At 44.7% G+C, this 22,356-nt stretch overlaps 1 protein-coding gene and 2 long non-coding RNA genes across 4 annotated transcripts in view; 2 read left to right on the plus strand and 1 right to left on the minus strand.

Moving 5' to 3' along the window:
- On the plus strand, positions 1 to 1,340 carry LOC310849978. The gene is made up of 2 exons (XR_014567152.1): positions 1 to 351; positions 386 to 1,340. It is a non-coding gene; the product is annotated as an uncharacterized lncRNA (long non-coding RNA).
- TENT5B (terminal nucleotidyltransferase 5B) lies at positions 632 to 16,897 on the minus strand. The gene is made up of 2 exons (XM_083750892.1): positions 16,076 to 16,897; positions 632 to 4,076 (listed from the first exon to the last, which is right to left on the minus strand). The coding sequence occupies exons 1-2, from the start codon at positions 16,295 to 16,297 to the stop codon at positions 3,057 to 3,059; spliced, it is 1,242 nt and encodes a 413-aa protein (XP_083607018.1). The 5' UTR covers positions 16,298 to 16,897; the 3' UTR covers positions 632 to 3,056.
- The window catches only part of LOC310849980, a 14,912-nt gene continuing 9,367 nt past the window's right edge, over positions 16,812 to 22,356 (plus strand). For both annotated transcript variants that reach the window (XR_014567155.1, XR_014567156.1), the window contains exons 1-2: positions 16,812 to 16,945; positions 17,324 to 17,390. This is a non-coding gene — a long non-coding RNA (uncharacterized lncRNA). The remainder of the gene's footprint in view (positions 16,946 to 17,323; positions 17,391 to 22,356) is intronic.

A 22,356-nucleotide genomic window follows, 5' to 3' on the forward strand; every position in this document is an offset into this window, starting at 1 on the left:
CAACGCTTAGCCTCAAGCTAATTTGGCCTTCAACTCGTGGATTAAGGTTTCTCAATGAATTGCTCCCACCACAATTAAGTCCGCTTTCTCCAGCTTGTTGCCCTCCAGATGATGCAGAAATTCTATTCTCAGAGGCTGATGGGAGTTGGAGTCTGACAGCCTTCATGGGGACCCAAGGCTGGAGGGAAAGCTCCTTTAAACTCTGCTTCCACCCCTGACCAGTCACTCAACTCCAGGAACAGACTTAAACAAGCCTTCATCACAAGCAGTATGCCTGGCAGTTAACGGAGCACAGGTAGAAACATTCATTCTACCAACTTTAGTTAAAAGGGGGGCCTATATGTGCACTGAGTGCTTGTAATTACTCTCTGCCTTCTTCGTTAAGGTGGCTGCCATCAGTCCCAGTGTAATACAACTGGTGAGGTGCCAGCCATTGTTTTTGAAGTGCCTGGGAAGATATTCGGCAGAAGATAGGGTAGCAATTTGAAAGCCAACTCAGGGGACAGGAATGCTCACGACCTCTTTTTGCCCAATTCCGCCTTGTTTCAGAGAAGTCATCTCAAAGGGCAGAATGGTGGCAAGTGGTCATGGCACCGTCGTGCAATCAAGTAAGAAGAATAACCCAAAAGAGTTCAATACATTGTATTTATTTATGGTGACAGATTCTAAAGAATCTAGCAAGTTACGTCAGGCCTACTGCATGACAGGTTCGATAGCTGCAGAACACATTCAAACGCAAGACTGGAAATGCCAAAGTGTTACACTCTTCGAATCTTTCAGATACCCCCACGCATACAAAGAAACAGCAGGATCACAGCATTTGTTTGATGCAGCCATTTGTGAGAATTTCACCACGCATTCGCACACCACAAAAAGTGCAATTTTCTTTAAATTTCTCCAGCAAGCCCTTGGATTGGAGGGGAAAGTTTGTTTGCTTAAACAAGGCAGGTCTACCACTTAGGCTTCTCATTCACAATTCTGCCAAAAAGTGCTGCTAATCAGCTGTGCTCCTTTAGTGCGAAACCACTTCTCCCCTTTTAAATGTGAAGTACTGAAAGCTGTCAAAAAGGAGATAATCGAGAAGAAGCCCTTTCCTCAAGTGAAAGAGGAATAACCTGGTGAAGCCCCTTACATTAGACCCTGCAGCCACACACATCTTGGAGCATGGAAGGATTTACTGTACATAAAGGAAATGTCTTTGAGAGCCGTTTATTTTTCAGGGGAACTCTTCACTTACATAGTATTGGACCTCTTAAAATATGAGCAATTGTGCCTTCTCAGCCAGTCAGAGTCGTGACAAGACAGAAGCAAACAACATGGCAGCAGACTTTTAAAACAAACAGCCCAGCTTGGTCTTGCCAGACTAGCTCGTGTTTCCCAGGAAGAGGCAGAATTTTACCTAGACACAATCCAAGTATGATATTTTATTTCAATTTTTTTTCAGCCTGCCCAAATGTGGTACAGCTTTACTGCAAAGAAACAGATTAGTAAGTCAGTCGCCCTTCAAGGATACACCATGAAGCATCTTCTTGTAGCCCTTTCAAAAAAAGCAGGTCTACCCAAAAAGCTAGCAATCTTTGCCTCAGCTTCCTAAAAAAGCATAAAAACAACAACCTGAACTGACACATTGCACAAGGAACTGGCAGGCAATCCAAAAACGTCAGTAAAAAGAACTATTGTGCTGTGCAAGTAACTACTTCAAAAGCTTGTGTATTTCAGGTGTAGGCAACACGGTGCTTTCTAGATGTTTCTGGACCAACTCCCATCACTACTCAGTCGATAAGCCATGCTAGCTGGAGCTAATGGGAGTTGTGGTCCAACAGCTGGCAGCCTCTGTATTGACTCTTCCTATTGCATTTGAACAAGACACCAAGAGCCTCTTGGGTTCAGAAATTTGGCTACCAACAGCTCTCTCCCACTGCCTTTCCACTGCTAACACCAAAGTACCAAAACTTGGGAATCTTTTCCATATGGAGCCAAGCAGCTGCACACAGGCCTCCAGAAAGAAGAGCAGCTTTCAGAGCCTATGGATGATGTTGGCAGCTGCTGCCCTTCATTAAGAGGATCAGGGCATCTGGATCAAGACTGAACCTCAGCTCTGCAACTACTAAAATGAGCAGACTTCTCTGCCCATGTTGGCGCACTGTGTGCAGCTCATTTAAACTCCTAATAAAAGTTAGCCAGTCATTTTAATATCACACTGAATTCCCATACCTGCTCATTCCCCTGATGTTACTGATACAGCAAACACTAGTCTAGATCCTTTCCTTCAGAAAGTCACATCTTTGGGGTTTTTTTGGCACGGCACATAGAGTAAGAGTAATACTTTGGGGGCAGGTTCCCATTCTTTTAGTGTTCATGATCATCTGTCAAAACATCTGCTGCTGTGAATCCAACCCCATTCTCTTGTCCCACCCCCACCCTACCCCACAGCTCTTCTCTGACTGATAATAAATACAGCTGGTCCATCGGGGCAGCAAGCCATGGTACACTGGCTCCTTTTACAAGCCCCCAGCCCACTTCGGTTCCCCCAACAGAAATGATCAAGCGACCCCCAACCCCCCCCAATATTCATTGCAGACATCCCAAACTGAACTACCAACAGGGAGTTCTACCCCCTACAAAAAAAAATTAAGGTACAGTGCTTTTTTTTCTTTTTTCTTTTCTCTTTTTTTTTTTTGGTTGCAGGCACTTGAATAGGATTTCTTTGGTCCCCTAAAAGGAATCGGCCACTCTGGCATATCTTCAGAAACAGAGTCTGCACAGCCCTTAATGCTTCGTGTACTAAAGAAAGAAAGAAAATCAGCTTGCATCTCAGGTAGTGCAGCTCTGCTTTCTTAACCTAATCCTATCCATCCACCCTCATACATAAACTCAATCATTTTCTTACTGTAAACATCTCTGGTAACTACTCATAACACTGCACAATTGCCCACAATATACAGCAGACTTTGTTCCTATGTAGGAGGAAGACACTTTGAGCAAGAGACCCATTTTTCTTCTGAATTGTACAGCCTCTGCTTCCCAGAGAACAAGGACTGGAGCAATGTCAGTGGTTAGTTGCAGGGAAGCCAAGTTGGATAGGAGTGACTGCAAGGCAGCAGAGGCTGCATGTGGGTTACATAGTAGTTTACGTTTACTTCGCTGGCGTAAGGGGCTGGCTGATAATAGCAGGTCACGTTCGTGACAGTCGGGATTATGTTCTGCTCAGCCAGGACCCTCAGCGCCAACATGGCAATGAGGTTCAGCGTCTGCCTCCTCTCGTGTCCCATCAGGCACACCGTACTCTCATTCACCACCCTGTGAAGGGTCATCAGGCAATCGTACCGCTTGCTCTCCATCCCCACAAAGTGGCTCTGAAGGTAAGACTCCAGCTTCCGCTGCTGCTCCCCAATGTCAGGAAAGTCTATAAAAAACCTGGAGCACATGTATCGCTGTAGCGCCTTCATGTCTACTTCCGATTTGGGCTTAAATCCCCTCACCAGGAGGTTGCAGTACTTCAGAAGCCCACCACCTCTGATCTCCTCCGGATTCCTGGTGGCAATGATCCGGTTCCTCAGGTGGTCCATTGCCTCCTCAAAGTCCCCGTACATGCTCTCCCCGGTGACTGTCGGGTGGAAGTTTGCAGACATCGGGTTCTCTGAGCACTCTCCAAAAAGCAACAGTGAGTCCAATATTATCTGGAAGGAATCTACGCTGAACTCAAACTGCCGCCGGAGAGTGTCTACAAATTTGAGCTCCACGTTCTTCCCGCTGTTGTTTGAAAGTGAAATAAGGCTCCAGCGGTCTGTTTCATTGCACACTTTCACTAGCTTCTGCACATAGGCCTCCTTTAGCGTCATAGGAGTGATCTTATCTTTATTTACCCCTTCCGGGAGGAAGTCCAACAGACAGTCCATCACTACATCTTTCACTAGCTGGAAGACGTCCTCACTCTTCAAGTCTACACCAAAAATGAGGTCCAGATCTTTATACCCCAGACCGCTGTCCTGATGGAGCACGTGGCTTGCGGCCGAGCCATTCAACCTCACGTTGTGGACTGCAATTCCCTGCTTCTCCAGACGGCTACGGACCACCTACAACACGGGGAAAAGCACATTGCTGTAAGTATGGGAGCAAACTTTAAATGGCCTAAGCAAACATCAGCTGGTGTGTTTAAATCGGTGACCTGTGTGAGTATATTAACCTAAGGGCTAAATGCAAGACTTGGGGCATATCCAACACATCCCATCAATACAAGAATTTCCGCTCATGCAATGCAACTTCCCTCCTCTCAGTCCTCTGCACATGGCCCAACACACTCCCCAAATCTGCTCCAAAGGGTGGTCATGGTGGGGAACTCCTAAAACACATTCAAGGGGTGCTGGGGGGGGGAGGCATCCCCTGTGCAAGGAGAAATCCATGTACTGATTAAATGAGTTGCTTAATGCTACTTAGGATACAACCTTTAGTTTCCATGGATGCAACTAGATCAGTGATCATACGTTTTTGGTTTTAAAAGTAGTTCAGCAGCAGCGGCAGGGGCCAGAGGTCTGATGGCAACCATGCTGCTTCTACTAGCCATTCAGCCTTCTCCAATGTGCCAGCACCTCCACAAAGCTGCTCAGTGACTCAGAGGGGAACCCAGGCCATAGGTACCTGTATGTTTCCAGGGGCGAGTTGCTTTGACAGAGCACTTTCAAACTAGGGAGTGACATGGGAAGGGTTTACACCTACCCAAGTGACTATTCCATTGAACAAAAAAACAAAAAAACTGGAAGATCACCTTATCTGCTGACATCGCATCTCGTTTGACCTCAAATAGGCTTCGGAGCACAAATGGGTTTACATGAGCACTGCTGTTCAGGCATTCCATGTTGGGAGCTGGAGATCTGTTGCTGATCCCCACCCTAAAGCAGCAGCTGCCTGGACAAGTTCAATGCAGGAAACCATGCCTCCTCCTACAGCCTTTATTCTTAAGCCAAGAGTATCCTAGAACTTTCATCTGGCGTGCAAAATGGCAAGATTAAGAGCCAAGGGAGGAGCCTACAGCACCAAACACGTCTAACTGGCACAAGGCGCCTAAAATATTGGTGGTGCTTTTGTTCATTTCTGGAGCTGCTCTTACCAGGGCTCTATAGCAAAAGAACCGCCATATGAACCTAACCAGAGTCTTGGGTTTCCAGGCTGTGTAATTTTTGAGCACCTTTGGCCTCTCCAGAGGCTGCTGAACTACAACTCCCATCAGTGCCAGCAAGTTGTCAGGGATGATGGGAGTTGTAGTTCAGCAACACCTGGAGAGCCAAAGGTTCTCCACTCCTATTTTAGAGATTTAACTTGCCAACATGAAGCCAATCCAAGGGGCAGCTGCAAGGGTGACGCTAACTGTGAGAATCAATGTAGGTTAAAATATACCAGGCGTCAAAGGGAAAGCCCTGTTTTTTTGGGTTCAGGTCAAAGTTGTTGAGCTTTTCTTAGGGAGGAGGAAAGCCCCATATTTTGGGGGTGCAGGGCAGACATCCAGGGACCTACTGGTAGATCACAATCTACCTGTTGAACATGCCTGAAGTATACCAAAGGGGAAGTAAACCACACCCACAGTCTATTAGTGGATCTTCCAGAGTAAGTCACCGTAACTTCAATATGCCTGCACCAAACATGTAGGTCAAGTACAACCAGGTATTTGCAAGTATTGAAAGGGTAGCTGAACTATACAAAGTGTATCCTTCATCATCTGGACAAAGGCAGGAGGCAAATATAACTCATCTTGGAGGCATTTATATTATGCTTATTTAAAAAAAACAAAAAACCCCAACTAGAACACTAACACCGGATTCATAAACCTAGCAGCAGAATTTAGCCTACGAGTACAGCTTAGTCAAACTTTCAAATATGCAGCAGGGAAGAGAAGACTTCGCTTTCAGATATATTAGGAAAGAAGCTATCTTAATTGTGTATAAGGGGGGGAGCTTTAATATGAAGGAATTTGGTGAATTTTAATGTTAAGGAAGTTGGTAACTTTATTACTTTTATCCCCGACAAATGTGATGCGCCCCCAGCGGTTGTAAAATAGCAAAAAAATAATTAAAAAATGAACAGGCACACTTCAGTTTGGATTATGAAAAGAAGAAAGCTGTGTGGTAGGGCAAACTCTCATTTATCTAGCAACAATTTGGGCTGCTTGTTGGCAGAAGCTAACAGAAGAGGGCTGCTTGCCTCCTTTTTGGGAACACGGGTCCGTATATAGAGCTACTGTGTTGCCACCTACCCACTTGGTAGGCCAGACACAGCAGCTTATTCAGCTGCCTTTTCATCCAGTGTTCCTTACCTCTTTTGGTTTAAAGGCTACACACATCAAGCATTCACAAAACTGACTGCCTTTTTAGGTTACTTGCTCAAGACTGGCAAGCTCTGCATCTGAGACTGACTAATGTTTATCTGGTCAGAGTCATTCGCCTTTCTGTTTACAGAAAACTGCCCGGAGCTGTTTGAGTGTGCGGCTAGGGTTCTTTTTGTTTTGTTTTTAAAAAGCACTGGCTTCCCTTTAAAAACATCAGCCTTTTAATGCTAAAGTAGCACTGCTGAAAGCTACATGGGTGTGATGTTTCTTAAAACAGAAAAAGATGTGTGGGCAGACACATGCCATCTACATAATAATAATAATAATAATAATAATAATAATAATAATAATAATAATTTTATTGCTTATACCCCACCCATCTGAGTTGCCCCAACCACTCTGGTTGTTTAAATGGATGGGCAACAAAAGGCCCTTCTTAAAACCTCTGCTTTGGCACAGTTGAATCTATGAGGCATGTTGGCTCCTCTGGATCTATTTGTCACACTGCAATGCAGGCTATAATTAACATCTAACAAGGGATGAAGCCAAACAGAGGTACGGTATGTCTACTCCAAAGGGTACCCCCAGTGCTGCCACTTTTGATAAGTTCACTTTCTAGAGTTAAATGAAACTAGTTGGATCAAATTGGCCCTGTTTGTATATCGTAGTAAACCATAAAGATGGCTCTAGCTTCAGTCTTCCCTTAGCCTGAGCATCAAACCAAGGTCCCGGGGCCAGGTTTCTTGCGTTGCTCAGGCCATCCATGATTGATAAAGCCAACAAACTTTGGCTTCAGAATGTGGCTCCTGGGTTTGGATGCCAGAATTGTGGCTTGTTGCCTTTTCAAGGAGCAGAGCAAGAACCACCTGCACATTCAGAGTAGACTGATGGTTTAGCACAGTGTGCAAATGCAGCCACAGAAAAGTGCTATGCTACCCTTTCTGCTAGATGATGGAAGTGCTGGACGGATGCAGTTGTTTAGTGACGTGTCTTCCAAATGACCTGGGCAACATCTTTTGTAAAATATGTAAATGCCATGCAAGTTCTATGGAGTGGTTAAGTAGGTTATATACTTATTGGAAGCATCTGCAAAAGCTTTTACAAAATTGGCTGTGACCTGCCTAAAACAGGGTGCTTTGCCCCAACCCATCTGCCTAAATAAGAGCTTGAACAACTCAGGCTTGCAGTTTCTTTCTAGCCAATCAATAGATTAACTTAAATTGCAGTGCATTATACATAATCAGATACCACCATCACCGGCCTCCATTTGCATTCAATAGAAACTGCACTGTTGCATTTGGTTCAGTGCTCTACTTCTACTTGTCTTCTTCCCCACTCTCAAATGATAGCTACTTTGAATCACATTGCAGCCTGGCATATTTCTGCTAACAAGCATTCTATTTAGATTTCATAGGTATGCGTCCACCAGTTACATGGTGTGTTTAGCATGTCATCCAATTGCAACCAGTTCCATGCCTTAGGATTTCTGAGCATTTCGTAGCCAGGGCAAATGGCTCCCTTTTGACTAGTACAAAGTAGTAGTAAGTTTAGGAAGTTACTCCTGCAAAGAAGGAAGTTACTTCGAAGAGGCAAATCTCTATTACTCTGTATCGTCTTGGAATTCTGCAAAGAAAGTGGATTTGCTTGTGTGTCGGTTTCATCATTCCACAGAACTGGAGAGTGTGTGCTGCGTTCTTGCTTCTCATGCTTGTATAAGGAAACCAGGCAGATACAGAGCATGGGTAGTTGCTGCCACGACCATTTACTGCCTGTGCTACAATTTCACATACCAATCCTGATGCTCCCTCAAGGCATCAAACCCAAAATGGATTAGAAAAGCAAACTGCCTACCCAGAGGCCATACCATCCCTTTATTCAAAAAAGCTGTTTTCGTTTCCAGTGAGGGAGTGGGGCCAGTTAGAACTACTGATCTAAACCCAGGTGTCTCCATCCAGTTCTAGCATGCCAGCCTTCTACATCTAGTCTGCTAAAATCCCATCATCAGCATTACTGCTATCTCCCAACTGCTATCCCATACCCAATAAAGTTGAATTCATCAAACAAGCCCATTTCCTACATGCCAGCGCTTGCCTTCCAAATCTTTAGCATGCTGGATTAGCACTTCTTTATCCCTTGCCAGCAGAATCTTCTCCACTAGCTGCCACATCATTTGTGCCGTCCTACAAAGAAAAACCTTGCAGGTGCCACACAGCAGCTGCTTTGCCTCTGTGCAACCATTCCTTGTTGACTGGTGTTGCTAATTTAGAAACAGCACAGACATGGGACATGTACATGGGCACCACACCATGGGAACATAGGCCTAGTCCACATAAAAGCTATTCACAATATGTTCTCTTCCTACGTACATACTTTATTGACTACCTTGGCAAGTGCAGTTTTACCTTAAGTTTTAGGGTATGAGAAGTACACAATTCAAAAGCTCAATGAAATGCAGTGTTCTGCTTAGGGTTGCCATTTATTTCAAACAGTGAAAATACTGACAGAAAAGTTTAGCTTTTTTGTAGTAAAAGAAAAGGAATTTCTGAGCTATTTTTAAGGAAAATCATGACACTGCTGACAAAATTTAACAGCATTTTGAACTTGCACATAATTCATTCAATGAGTGCATGCACCTCTTGAAGACCTTCAACTCCTGATAACTGATGTTGTGAAAGGCAGCCAGCTTTATAACAATGCTTTAAAAAAAATCAGAAACCAATGTGAGTTATTTTACATTAGTGAGTCATTGCAGAGGAATGAAGCCACCTCCCATACAAAATGAATATGCAGCAGCTTATTGGTGCAACGTTAATGCCTACTAAGCACACTGTTGCTACTTCACGGACAAACAAATCCCTAGTAATTTGTGGCAATTATGACACACAGCAGAGCAGGCTATTTCAGGGCAAATGGACTGTACTGGAAACAACCTTCAGTGCTATCCAGCTTCATTGGAAGAGTCAACAAGCATTGGACAGTTTTGTGGCTGTTGGAGATTTCAGTGTACTGACTTTCTACACAGATGCTCACTTAAGTCAAGTATACCAAGAAGACCTTGCTTCCATGTACATGTTAGCACTAACACATGCCCCTCCCTGCCAAATGAATATAATCACTATGTAAAGAAATATTATGTGTTACAGCCAGTGTGGTTCAGGGAGATCCGGGTTCAAAGCCCAACTTAGGCATTGTTTGCAGGGTGACTTGGGGCTGGTCAGTTTCTCTCAGCCTAACTTACATCACAAAACAGTTTGGATGAAATTGGGGTGGAGGGAGAACCTTTGGCTACTTGAAGGATGGCTGTTGATACAGAGGATAATAATTTATAAAATATTAAAGCAAACTACAACCGCCTGTAGTTAAATTGCACATATCAGTTTGATTCACTTTCGGTACATACAAACCAGGGCGCTGAGTTCTCTGGCAGCTCCAGCCCTGTGCATGCAACTGACTTCTGCTTTGACATGCAGAAACTGCCCTCCATAAGGGAGAGAAAGGAAATGTACTTCCATATCAGACCTGCCTGTTATACTGCCAAGTACAAACGAAGTCCAATTTCCACCCAGAAGTGTTACAATGTGCTAAGATTCGCTTTCTGCAGATTGGAAGTGTTTGGCAGCCAAGTGCCAAAATTGTAAACAGTCATGCTTTGGAAGTGAGTGTAAGGTTCAGCTAAATGGCGACTGCATAGTTACCTGTCTCAGGTTGTCCCCATTTCAGCTATAGCTCAGGCTACTGTGTTGTACTTAGATGTCTACTTTAAGGGCACTGCGTTCCAGTTAGAATGTTAAAAATTCACCTTGATATTTAGACATGGAGTTGTAGTTTTACCTTTCCAGGAAGTCCAAGCTAGTAAGTAAAGCTGGGCACAACAAGTTGCTTTGTGCCTGTTAAACCTGTAGGGTTAATCTGTCATTAACCCAGAAGGCACAGAAGCAAGTCAAAGTGTGCTGGAGATAAAAAGAACCAGCAATATCAGCTGATGCTAAACTGCTATAAGTCAGGTTTGTATCTACGAATCTAGAACATGTTGGTCTACCATGTTATTAAACCTTTGCCATCAATACAATATCCAAGACTAAAGACCACTAATAACCATATATTGCCAATAAAATAGAAAAAAAATATCTGTCCATCTGGCACAAGCATTGTCGTCATTACTACCTCCCCCATATGTGATAGCCTATCATCAGGTTTTGTCTTGTAGGTCAGTTTTACAGCAATTCTCGGTTGAGCTGGTCAGGTAGAAACAGATATGAACAAATAGAGATTTGAACCCATGATGCTCAGCAAAGTGGCACTGGACAAGTCACCATTATCTCATCTCAGTCTACCTCACAAGGGCTGTGCAATACACTTGTGTGTAAACCTACACTTCTTGGGTCAAGCACATGGAAATGCTCTACGGCTGTGATGGCCAAACTTGGCCTTCCAGCTATTTTGGGACTACAATTCCCATCACCCCTGACCACTGGGTCCTGTTAGCTAGGAATGATGGGAGTTGTAGGGCCAAGTTTGGCCGTCACTGCTCTGCAGTAACTTTTCTCAACCTTGGGTTCCCCAGATGTTCTTGAACTACAACTCCCATCATCCATGACCACTGACCATGCTGGCTAAGAATGATGGGAGCTGCAGTCCAACATCATCTAAGGATCCAAGATTGAGAAAGGCTGCTCTATAGAGCCTGTCTTTGTACACACATCTGTGTTGCCTGCCATGACTTAAACTTATTTACTATTTTATTAACCCCAAGAACCCATTTCTGTCCAGTTTACTTAAAATGCAGACCTATTGGATAATGGTCACCTGCAATATTTACCATCAAAAGTAAAATGTTCTTCACACCCGTTGGAAGAAGTTGAAAATATTGTAACGGCCCCAGCTCCTGCAGTCAGATGCCCCACTACATCTCCCAACCATAGGGACTAGGAAACCTGCACAGATTTTTCCATTCCCGCTACAGCTAGAGACTCCCAAGCCCTGATGGCACAGAGCCAAGCCCAAGAGACCAGATATCACTACCTCAGCAGATTTATTTTCTGCTAGCAGATTCCAAGCTCCATATAAGCTGACAGAGGGGTGCCAAATGAAGGGCCAGCCAGCATGCAAGCTCATCAGAGCAGGGTCCAACATTTGACATGAACTGCTTTAGTCAGACTAGTCAATGGTGACATCTAATGCTGAGTGACCTTGGGCGATTGCTTGCTTGCTTGCTTGCTTGCTTGCTCGCTCTCACACACACACACACACACACACCCCAACTGTTCTGGTAAAATGACATGTACTCTTGTTTCCCAAAGAACCCAGATAATCACTCTGCCAAACTGTTGCATTCTAAAGTTTTTCCTCTTCTTTTGTCTTCTACAGGGCTTGAGATTTCTGATCTGCACCACCAGCCAACAGATGTGGACTTGCAAAGTACTACTGAGTCACCTGGGGAATACCCACCCTCCTACATGGCTGGCCTTTCCCCACTGTGCTCCCGTGAGCCTGTTTTCAAAGATGCTACAAGTCTCTTTGCTGGGAAGCAGTTGCTTGGTAGGATTTCAACCTGCACTGGCTGTTTGTACTCATCATAGCAGGAGTACAAGTCCATTCTCCATTAGCTTCAAAAGATGGCACTTACCTCCATTTCTGCACTAATACACTAAAATATAAGCAGACTTGCACAGCAATTTTATTTATTCTATTTCCTAGCCGCATTCAAGCTACGTTCCAACAATGCACTGTGTGGTTTTGCTATGGTGGGGAGGGACAATTCTGGAGAACTGTAATGGGGAATCTCGCACACCATTCAATGCCGCATGGAACCACATTGGAAGACTCATTTCCAGCCAATTGTGAGGAAGTAATGCATCAGATGTGCTAAAGACCTAGTGCGAAAGGGGCCCTCATTTCACTGAGGCAGGCAGCCACTAACCTTTGAAAGAGGCTGATGCCGCGCTACAGAAGCGAACCATACACAGGGGCAACAATTCCTATTGCTTCTATAAGCCTCCTGTGCTTTATGAGAAAGCTAAATGAAAGCCTCCTCCAGTTAAGGGAGCCACCCTTGGCAGATACTAAGTGCCTTGCACATCTTGGTTTCTTCCCTCCCCAAAGGATATTGAGTAAGAGCTGTTCAAACTCAGCTTGGCATAAGAGGCATCTCTGCCAGTTGTGGCCTTTCGGTTCTGTTTCCTTATAAATCTTGTGGTTTTACACTTTGTATATGGATGCCTGCTTTTTAAACCCATCCTTACCAAACAGTCTGTCAAGGCAACGCTGTTTCGAGGATTCTGAACACACCCTTTCTTCCAAAGGAACCCCGGGGAGTCATATACAACACCTCCGTTTAACACAATACCGAATTTAATACAATTTAGAATTGACCTCAGACACACTAGTTCTGTTTCAATTGCCAGTTGGCAACAGCAGTAGACATCAATTTGCAAATAATGGAAAGATCAGGCGTTGTAGACACCAATTTCAGCTCTGAAGCAGTGACACCCCCCCCCCTTTCCTAGACAAATGTACTGTTCTTTCACTAACCCTCACTCTTTGCAGTATTGCCAGCTGTTTACCAGCAGAAAGAATACTCCCTTAACAAAACAACCTCAGACCCTTTGGGAAGGGCCACAGCTGAGTGACAGAACACCTTTACCTACAGAAAGTTCCAGGTTTGATCACTGGCATCTTCAGGTAGGGCTGGGAGAGAACCCTGTCTGGAATCCTGGAGAGCTGCTGCCAGCCAGTGCAAACAGTATGGAGCCAGATGGACCAGTGGCCTAACTCAGTATAAGGCAACTTCCTACATGTTCCTATGGGAAGAGGAAGAACCTGTCCATTCCTTCCACATCTTTATCTAACATATCTTTGAAGAGGTCCCAGAGGTGCCTGCGAAGGGGGATTGTTTGTTCAACCACTGAGAACTGCTCTGTGAGGGGAATAAAGGCAGCCTAACAACTCAGCACCCTTAACTACAGCTCCCAGAATTATTCAGAGGAAGCCATGACTGTTCAAAGTGGTGTCACAGTGCTTTAAATGTATGGTGTGAAGGTGGTCCTGGACCACAGCAGAATGTTCTAATGGAATGGGATTTTGCTGTAACCAACTCTGCTCAAGGAATCGTTTCTTTTTCTGCAAAATTATCTGGATGGACTTAAGCGTGCTTCGGTAGAGCAAGTTTTCCCCACCCCCGACAATCAAGTCTAGGGACCGACCACGGCCAAAAAATATGGCGCTAGGGAAACACATGGAAGGGACTGGGAAAAGGAGCAGGGGGTTATTTCTGCCCAACTCTCTGTGCTCAGCCTATCGACTCTCTTGCTTACCAGCCTGAGGTTGCCTCTCCAACAACCCACTGCAGTCGCACACCCATGACCGACGCCTTCCTATACTCCCAACGCTATTTAGCCTAATTACTGCTCTTCTTGGGACAGGGTTGCCTTCAAAATAGGGCATCTGAACCTAGTATACAATTGTGGGTTTCTACTATGGAAGGCATAGTCTTCCATAGTAGACTTCTATAGTCTTCCATAGCAAGTCTATGGAAGGTCTCAAGAGCTGTTCCAATATGGAAGGACTTTGCCAACTTCTTTCTATTAGGATCTGGGGGTGACACTGTGTGGCACTCCCCACCTCTCTTCCTCTAGGTCCCACAAATAGCTCAACATAAATTGTGCATAGAAAGTACCTTCATTTCAGGCAGCACCCCCCCCCGGTTCATTCTTTCCCCTCCTTACAACCGATTCACAGTCAGAAGATGCCTTTGCCCTTCTTGTCTCTCTAGACACTTTTGTTAATGGGCTGCAGCCCTACCGCCCCTGTGATCCAAGAATTCCCACCTGCGAACCAACCCATCTTCTCTAGTACAGGCCAATGACCAGTTGTCAGCATACAATCCTGTGTTAAAATGAGTGTTGCCTCACAGCTGATAACTCAAATGTCATCCCCAGGCAGCAACACCTACTCCACAGCGATGGCACCCTAAAGACTTGGATTACTATGACAAAAAATTTCGTGGATTATAGCTAGTTTGGATATTCTATAAACTTCTGTGGACTAACAAATCTTAGGGTGTCACTCTTGTTTTTGCTGCAACAGACGGCTATGGTTACCCCATGGGAGTTGTTTTTTTAAAGTCTTCCATTCCCTTCTGCTCCAGGGACAGAGCCTTTTCCTAATCCACAGGATCAAAGGGAAGGGTACCCTAAAACATAGACTGCCTACACTTGCCTTTGTATTACGTTTATGTTATCATGTAGTAAACGATCCTGTGGCCTTTTGATAGAGGGTAGTGTATAAATTTCTTAATACCACCACCCCACTACATCAGGGCACTTTTCAGTATCCTACCAATCACAGCTAACACTCCTCATTTCTAAGATTTCACTTAACTAGTCTCAACACAGTTAAGAACTTAGAAATTGTATTTCATTAAAGGAGCTACAGTTCTGGTGCAACACTGCAGCAATCTACCATTCTTGGCTCCCACCTGTAATTGGGGGCATCAATATCAAGGTTGTTGCAATTACTAACTCCACATATACAATACTCTGAACTATTCTCTGCTAAATAAGTTTTTGTCAAACCTACAGCTAGCCAAGGCCTGAGCTGTCAATTAAGGCACCCAAATTTTGGCTTCGATATAGGCCTGGCCTACTCTCCACAGTATGGAGTTAATGCTCATTTAGTTTAACAGGGGATTATGAGAAGGATTAGAACAATTACTCAAAAAGCTTTACATTCTCAGAATATACTGTATAAGGCTAAGTACTCACAGCCAATATGCTTCCTTGGCTTTTCCGGCAGGAGCCACAATAGCTAAACTGGCTACAAAATTATGCTATACAAACACCTATTCATTCCAATCAAGAATGATGGCTACATAGAAGAGCCCTTTAGTATATAAATAATGTTATCCAATATAGCCTGTCAATTAGGAGAGGAACTAGAAGAGCCTGAGTACACACTGTACATTTTAAGCACCCTCCCAAAGAATCCAAGGAACTGCCGTTTGTTAAGGATACTTGGAATTGTAGCTCTGTTAGTGATAAACTACAGTTCCCAGGATTCAGGGTGGGGAGAGAATGTGCTTTAAATGTATGGTATATATGCAGCCTCTCACATACAGGCTTTATACCAGATATTCTAGTTCAGAATGAGTCAAATAAGTGAACACTGTATAATAGCTAGAGAAGGCTGCACTGACCTAATGACAGTTGACAGCTATGTTGCTTATTAAGGCTGCATCCCAAGGGAGACTTCCTGGGGAGTATGACCCGCTGAACTCAACAAGTTTTATATTCAAGTAAACATGACTAAGATCAGGCGACAAGATTTGTCTTTGAGTTCTTTGTCAGGAGGGGAACTCGTGGACTTTTATCACATGCAATAAGAAGCCTGGCAAATGGGTGCAATCTTGGGCATGTCCTGGTGCAAAGTAATCGATGCTTTACCGCTGCTCTTTTAAAAGACATGTTTTATTGCTAAATTGCAGTGGATTCTCTTTGCTGTTAGGAACTTACGGCTGTTGTTGGCAGACGGGGCAAGGTTAAATAGCCTAATAAATAAGAAGAGCCCAAAGATGTGCCTTTAAGACTGTTTCCAGAGTTTTCGCTCCTGAAAGAGTCAGAACCTTAGAAGGCAGGTCCATTGAAGGCAACGGGGATTACTCCCGTGTAAACGTGCCGATTCTTAATAATGCCTCTTTTGCGGGGGGGGGGGGCGGATTAAGTACGCGGCCACCCCGGCCCACCGGGTCCTGCCACTCACCTGCACGATCCTGCGCGGCCGCACCGATAAGGTGGGGAAGTTGCCGCGGCCGTGGATGGGGACGGCCTCCTCGAGGATGTGGTCCAGCCGCTTCACCTGCTCCCAGCCGAGGACGCTGAAGCGCCCGTCCCTGCCGCGGCTGGGCGGCTGCTTCTCCGAGCTCGCAGCAGCGCCCGAGGGCCCGGCGCCCGTCACCGCAGCCGCCGACCCCGCCGCGCGCATGGTGAGAAGAGAAGAAACGCTGAGGCTGGAGGAGAAAATTAAAACGGGCCGGACTCGCCGAGAAAACCAAACCGGATTGATTTTTAATTTTTTAAAAAAAAAAGCCGAAAGAAAATTCCAGACCGGGCAGAAAAACAGCAGCAACAGCAACTACCACACTGCGGAGCTGAGAGAAGCAAGTCTATATCTGAAGGGACTGGAGGGGGCGGGGAAAAGGGAGGCGTAACCGCGCCGCGTGCAACTGCCAAGTCCCTATTTCGACCCGTCCCCTCCTTCCAGCCGCGCCTGCAACACGAGCACTGCGGATGCCTATAAGTGTGCAGCCGTCTTATATATCCCTGCGGCGACGCGTTGCGATTGGCTCGGCTCGACCAACCAATCCTCGACGTACTTTGGCAGCTCCGGACGTTCTAATTGGAAACAAGCCCCACCCCACTTTCGATAGCGCCCTGCCCCTTTAAGCAATCCGAATGAAAATATGCGGGGAGGGGGCGGTGATGAAGTATTGGAAGAAGGCAGCTGAGTCTCGGCTCGGACGTCGAAGGGAATCCTGTCTCTGATTGGTCAGCGCGCGGAAGGCTGTGTTTAAAGAGACAGAAGTGCTGTTCAAAGCAACCTGACTTAAAAGGTAAAATAGAAATTAGAGCAGTCTGCGGAGCCGAGGCTCGGAGCCAGTCTGGAATTCACGGCCATCGTCTTAAAAGCGCAGATAAGCCTGGTTGATGGTGGTTATTCAGAGAGGTCGTGGAGAGAAGAGGGGGGACGGTACTTTGCACATACTTAGAAGTACTCTCGCCTTCATGTTTCTCACGATCCAGCCCTGACCCAAGTCTAACCTTGGAAAGGGGAGATAGTGTGGAATAGAAGACAGGATATTGAAACTGACTGGCCTTTATGAAGATTGGATGTGAGAAGTGTGAGGGAAGATATATGGAATGGTGAGGTATGGGGAGTTTCTAGAGATGCATTTAAAAGAGTTTTGTTGTCAGATGGAAGGGAGGAGGATTTGGGATGCGGTAGAAGAAGGGAAGTGATTGGGTGCTGCAGGAATTTTGTGCTGATGGAGCCTTCCAACCGGGTACATGCATGCAAGGTGGGTTAGTTTAAGAAAACAACAAATAAAAAAGCCTAAATTTAAGCCCTTTACTATGTCTGCAGTTAAGTAATTTGTTAAATGTGCTTAATAAAATAAGTGGTAGCTGCTAATCAATCATTTTTCCTACCTTTGGGGTCTGAACTGACTGAACAAAATCCAGCACAGAGTTAAAGCCCCTGATTTCAATGGATTTAGGATTTCCTAAAACTGTGTTGGATTACAGCAGTTGACCAGAACACTGTAGGAAGATGTAGTGCGCAAGTGATGGAATCTTGTTTGCACGTTTTTTTCTTTTGTCTCTGTATCTTGAAATGTTGAAAGAGTAGGAATGTGACATTTTCAAAAAACAAAACAAAACCCTCTGTAAATTTAGCTTAGGGGCCTTGGGCATCTTGGAGGCGACCAGACTCACTCATCCCTGCCCCCCTCCTCCTTGGCTATGATGACATTGAAGTGATGGAAAAGCTAGAAGCTTGGAGAAGTGAAGGGCATTGCTTTGGGAAATCATTTTGGGAGATGGCTGAGATGGTGGGACAACTTGATGGATTAAAATGCAGCATAAATAAAATTTGTGCAGCAGTCTTTCCTGTCTTCATATGGAAAGGAGCATGCACTTTCCATTTATATCCTGAAATTCCTCCATGGAATATATTGATTTATTGCATTTATATCCTGATATTCCTCCATGGAAGCCAAGGCAGCATAGGTCACATCCACACCATACATTTAAAGCACATAGTCCCGTCCCCCCCAAATCATGGAAAATGTAGTTTAGCCACCACAGAGCTACAATTCCCAGCACCATTGACCAAGTGCAGCTCCTATGATTCTTTGGGAGATGCTATGGGCTCTAAATGTATGGTGTGGATGTGAACATACATGGTTCTCTCTCACACACACTCATGGCCCCATTTTATTTTCTGTGAGGAAGCTTAAGCTGAGAGGGAATGACTGATCCAAAGTCACCCAGGAATGTCGTGGCTGAGTGGGGAGTCGAACATTGGTCTCCCCAATATTTCTTCAGCACACAAACTAATACATCACAGTGGCTTCTAACACATCAGACCAATTGTACTTCTGCCCATAACACACCAGGCACAAAAAATGTATTTGTGTTTCAAGTGTTTTGCTCCAGCCATCCTCCCCTTAAAGGAAGGAAGAGCAAACTTTGGTCTGCTGAAGCCACATTCACGTGTGGGTAATTTGTCAGGACTCAGAACCAAAGATGGACAGGGCTACCCCGCTTCCCTCTTTCTCCATGACTTGTTTCTCTCTTTCTGTCACTCCCTTTTCTTTCTCTCTTTGTCTCTACCACCCACTTTAGTCCATTGCCTCTTCCCTCACTACCCACCAGGGTAATATGGCGCCCTGTGCGAGGCCAAAATCGGATACCCCTCCCTGCCCTTGCACCACCTTCCCAAAACTGGGCTTTGGGACGGAAGTACAAGGACTCTGGCAGGCTCCTATAGCCTTCCCACCTCCTTCCTAATGCTGGGAAAGTGCTAACTAGGCTTTGGGAAGGAGGTGAGAAATTAGGCTAAGGGCTGCATGCAGCCATAAGTTGCCTACCCCTGCTTTAAAAAGTGCCTAATCAGAAAGCACTTGCTCATTTACATTACCAGGAGCTTTGAAAAGAGCCATTGCTGGTTCTCTTGTAATGTACCTTCTTCTCCCTATCTTTCAAAACTGTGACTTAATTGACTTTGATGTAGTGTCATCGTACTCTATTGTGTTGTGACATGTAATGTGCCCAGAGCTCCAATCAGCCACTGTCTACGTGTGTGTGTGTGTGTGTGTGTGTGTGTGTGTGTGTGTGTTTATTTATGCCTTTCCTTTCCTTGAGGGGCTTCTGCTGATGCAGTGCTTTGACAGGCTATTTATATCACTTTTTTTATATACTGATTCTTACAGGACCGGTTTCCAAATGGATACCTGCTCCTTGATTCTAACAAACTGTACACAAGTTACCGGTAACACCGCTGATTCCAACAGACCTGATTCACACATTGGTTTAATTTTGCCAGCACCGTATGCTTCCAATTCTTCATAGTAAGAGGAATGTTTGAAATAGACCCACAAACTCCAGGTAAACTTCAGAGATTTTGTTGGGCAGGGCTGGTCTGGTGTCATGAGTCCCTTGTGCCAGTAATTTGATTCAGCAAAACGTTTGTGGCAATGAAGCAACCACCTGAGAAGTGAGCTCCAGCATCACCATCAGCATCGTGAAGCAACCTCATACCACAGGTGCTCACCAAACACAGGAGGCTGCCTTAGAGTTGGAAGAGACCACCAGGGTCATCTAGTCCAACGCCCTGCAATGCAGGAATCTTTTGCCCAATGTGGAGCTTGAACCCACATTCCTGAGATTAAGAGTCTCATGCTCTACCGACTGACCTATCCACAATCATGCCATTAGTTTTTCTAGCCTAGTGCTGTTGACATTGACTGGCAGTGGCTCTCAAGGAGGTGGACAAGGTGCCATCTAACCATCTTAAGGACTCCACTCCAGATATGTGTAGGGTTTGCTCCTTAGCCTTTTCTTCTCCCAAAGATGTCCCACAAGGCAGTAGGTATGGATTTTTCCTCAGGGTTTACTCCCAAAGCCTTTCTCATGAATGAGTGGAGAAGTTTAGGATTAGAGTTTTCCTTCTTCTAGATGGGCTACCTTCCCAGGTTGATGAGCGTCGAGCCCCATCTACCCCTCATTTCCCTGTTAAGCATTGTTTTCGCCATCACTTTCCAAACCGCAAAATGCTTGCTTTTTTAAAAATGGATTTTTTTTGGGGGGGGGGGCTTACATTTCCAATAAGCAATTGACTCCCTCCTGCAAAATACTGAGACGACCTTGGTTTCCGTTAATTTTTTTCCTGTTAGCTGTTTCTGAATCTCTTCGCTGGAAGAGAGGCAGGATATGAGAAGTCCTAGAATGGAGAAAAGAAATGAGGTTGAAGAAGGACAGAGAGGTGGCCGTGTAGCTAATTAACTAGCATTTAAGGGGTGTGAGTACTGTACACAGAGGCTTGCTAATTCTGCGGAAAAGCTTGCGTAGGCAAGTCTTTGTAGTAGGGTGATTTATTTGCAAGGGAACATGGTGAAACCTTGCAGGTTTGCTCCTTGGCTGTAAACATCCAACAGTCCAGGAAGTGTCTTTTTTTAACCCATGGCTTCCATTATTGTCATAATGATACCTTGCGCTTGAGTGGAATGTTCTAAATACATTGCGGCATACTGTTTACCACAACTGCTCTTTGCATAACTTAGAAAACCTTCATGTTTTTGTGTCTCTCACCTGTCTGCTTACCTGTCTGCCTGAGTGCTATGCACTTCCATTTCCCGGAGCGGAAGAGGAAGGGGCAGTAGGACAGGTTTTTGCTGTACATCTTTTACAGCTCGCTCAGCCTTCCCCAACCTGGTGCCCTCCAAATGGGTGGGATTTATGGGGGCTGGAGCCCAATAACTTCTGGGAAGGCACCAGGTTGGGGAAGGGATACAAATAGACTGCTTTGGGGGAGAAGACTCCAACAGTCGATAGCATACCTGCTAATCCTGCATCACGTTTCCAAAGGGAAGCAAGTGGAGCAGCTCAAGCCAATTCACCTTTAGGCAGCTCCCATCACTTTCAGCTTCTTTGGTCAAAAGCTGCTCAACACTGCTGAAGCGGGTCACCTTCCAAAGGCAGGGAGGAGAGATTCCCAGCCATTAGGAAGGACCCATTCCTGTAACCTTTACTCATTCAGCTCTACCATCCTTGGGTATGTATGTATGTATGTATGTATGTATGTATTTCTTTTCTATCCCATCCTTTCTCCTGAAGGAGCTCAGGGGCAATGGTAAAACATTTTAAAAAACAACCACCACCTTTAAAAAAAGGAAATTCTAAAAATAGTTGTTAAATACATCCTGGAAAGACTTGAAACATTCACAACCAGTAATAAAATTAATAATAATAATAATAATTTTAAAAATAATTATACCCCACCCATCTGACTGAGTTGCCCCAGCCATTCCGAAGGTTGTCATCAATAGTGTCTTTCAACCACCAAATGCCTGGGCAAACAGGAATCTTCTGAAATTTCTTCTGAAATTCAATAATGAGGGAGACAGACCTAACTCACTAGGGAGGGCGTTCTATAAATGAGGAATCGCCGTTGGAAAAGCCCTGTCATGGGTCACCATCATAGGAACCAGAAAGGATGCTTGTGGGGCCACACAATCCCAAAGCCTTGGCGCTGAGCAATAATCTCCCAGTACTACTTTCTGGTAGTGATCCTGAGCAGGTAGGAGCAGCAACACAGCAGTACAGTACTTCCAATTCCCAACTCCCACCTTTTTTGAGTCACGCCAGAAGTACGCTGACAATGGTGTCAAAAGCCACTGAGGGGTCGAGGAGAACATGTAGGGTTGCTTGTAGTAAGGTTAAAGCTTACTGAGAAATGATATATAATGAATTGAAAAGGGTGTTTAAAATAACGTTTGTAAAAACAACAACCTCAGAAGCTTTTCTTTTGGGAATTATAGGGACAGAACTACCTAAACTGTATAGAAACTTATTCATGTATGCTACTACAGCGGCAAGAATGTTACTCGCCCCAAAATGGAAAGAAGCAGAAGTCCCAACAAAGGAAGAATGGATACAAAAATTTATGGAATATGCAGAAATAGCAAAACTTACCGGAAGAATAAGAAATCAAGATAACAAACTTTTCTAAAAGAGTGGAAATGGTTTATTGAATATTTACAGATAAATTGTAAACAGATAAGAACATTGGCAGGATTATTGTAATAACCTGCAGTTTTAGAAGCGTATATATTTAAAGTAGATGAATAAATGAGCAAATTAAGTTTATTTGGATATGCAGAAGATATTAAAAATAAATTTAAGGAACCACAGAAAGAGGGAGAAGGAAGTCAAGTTTTGAAGTGTAAAAATGATTGTAAAATTAGTGAAATGTATAAACCTGAA

This window comes from Podarcis gaigeae, assembly GCF_964106915.1.
Source record: "Podarcis gaigeae genome assembly, chromosome: 8".
NCBI lineage: Eukaryota > Metazoa > Chordata > Lepidosauria > Squamata > Lacertidae > Podarcis > Podarcis gaigeae.

Excerpts from the sequence above, each read along its gene's own strand:
- TENT5B (XM_083750892.1), bottom strand. The coding sequence starts at position 16,297 with ATGCGCGCGGCGGGGTCGGCGGCTGCGGTGACGGGCGCCGGGCCCTCG. Across the intron at positions 4,077-16,075 it reads GGCCGCGCAGGATCGTGCAG|GTGGTCCGTAGCCGTCTGGA; the intron begins GTGAGTGGCAGG and ends CCCGTGTTGTAG.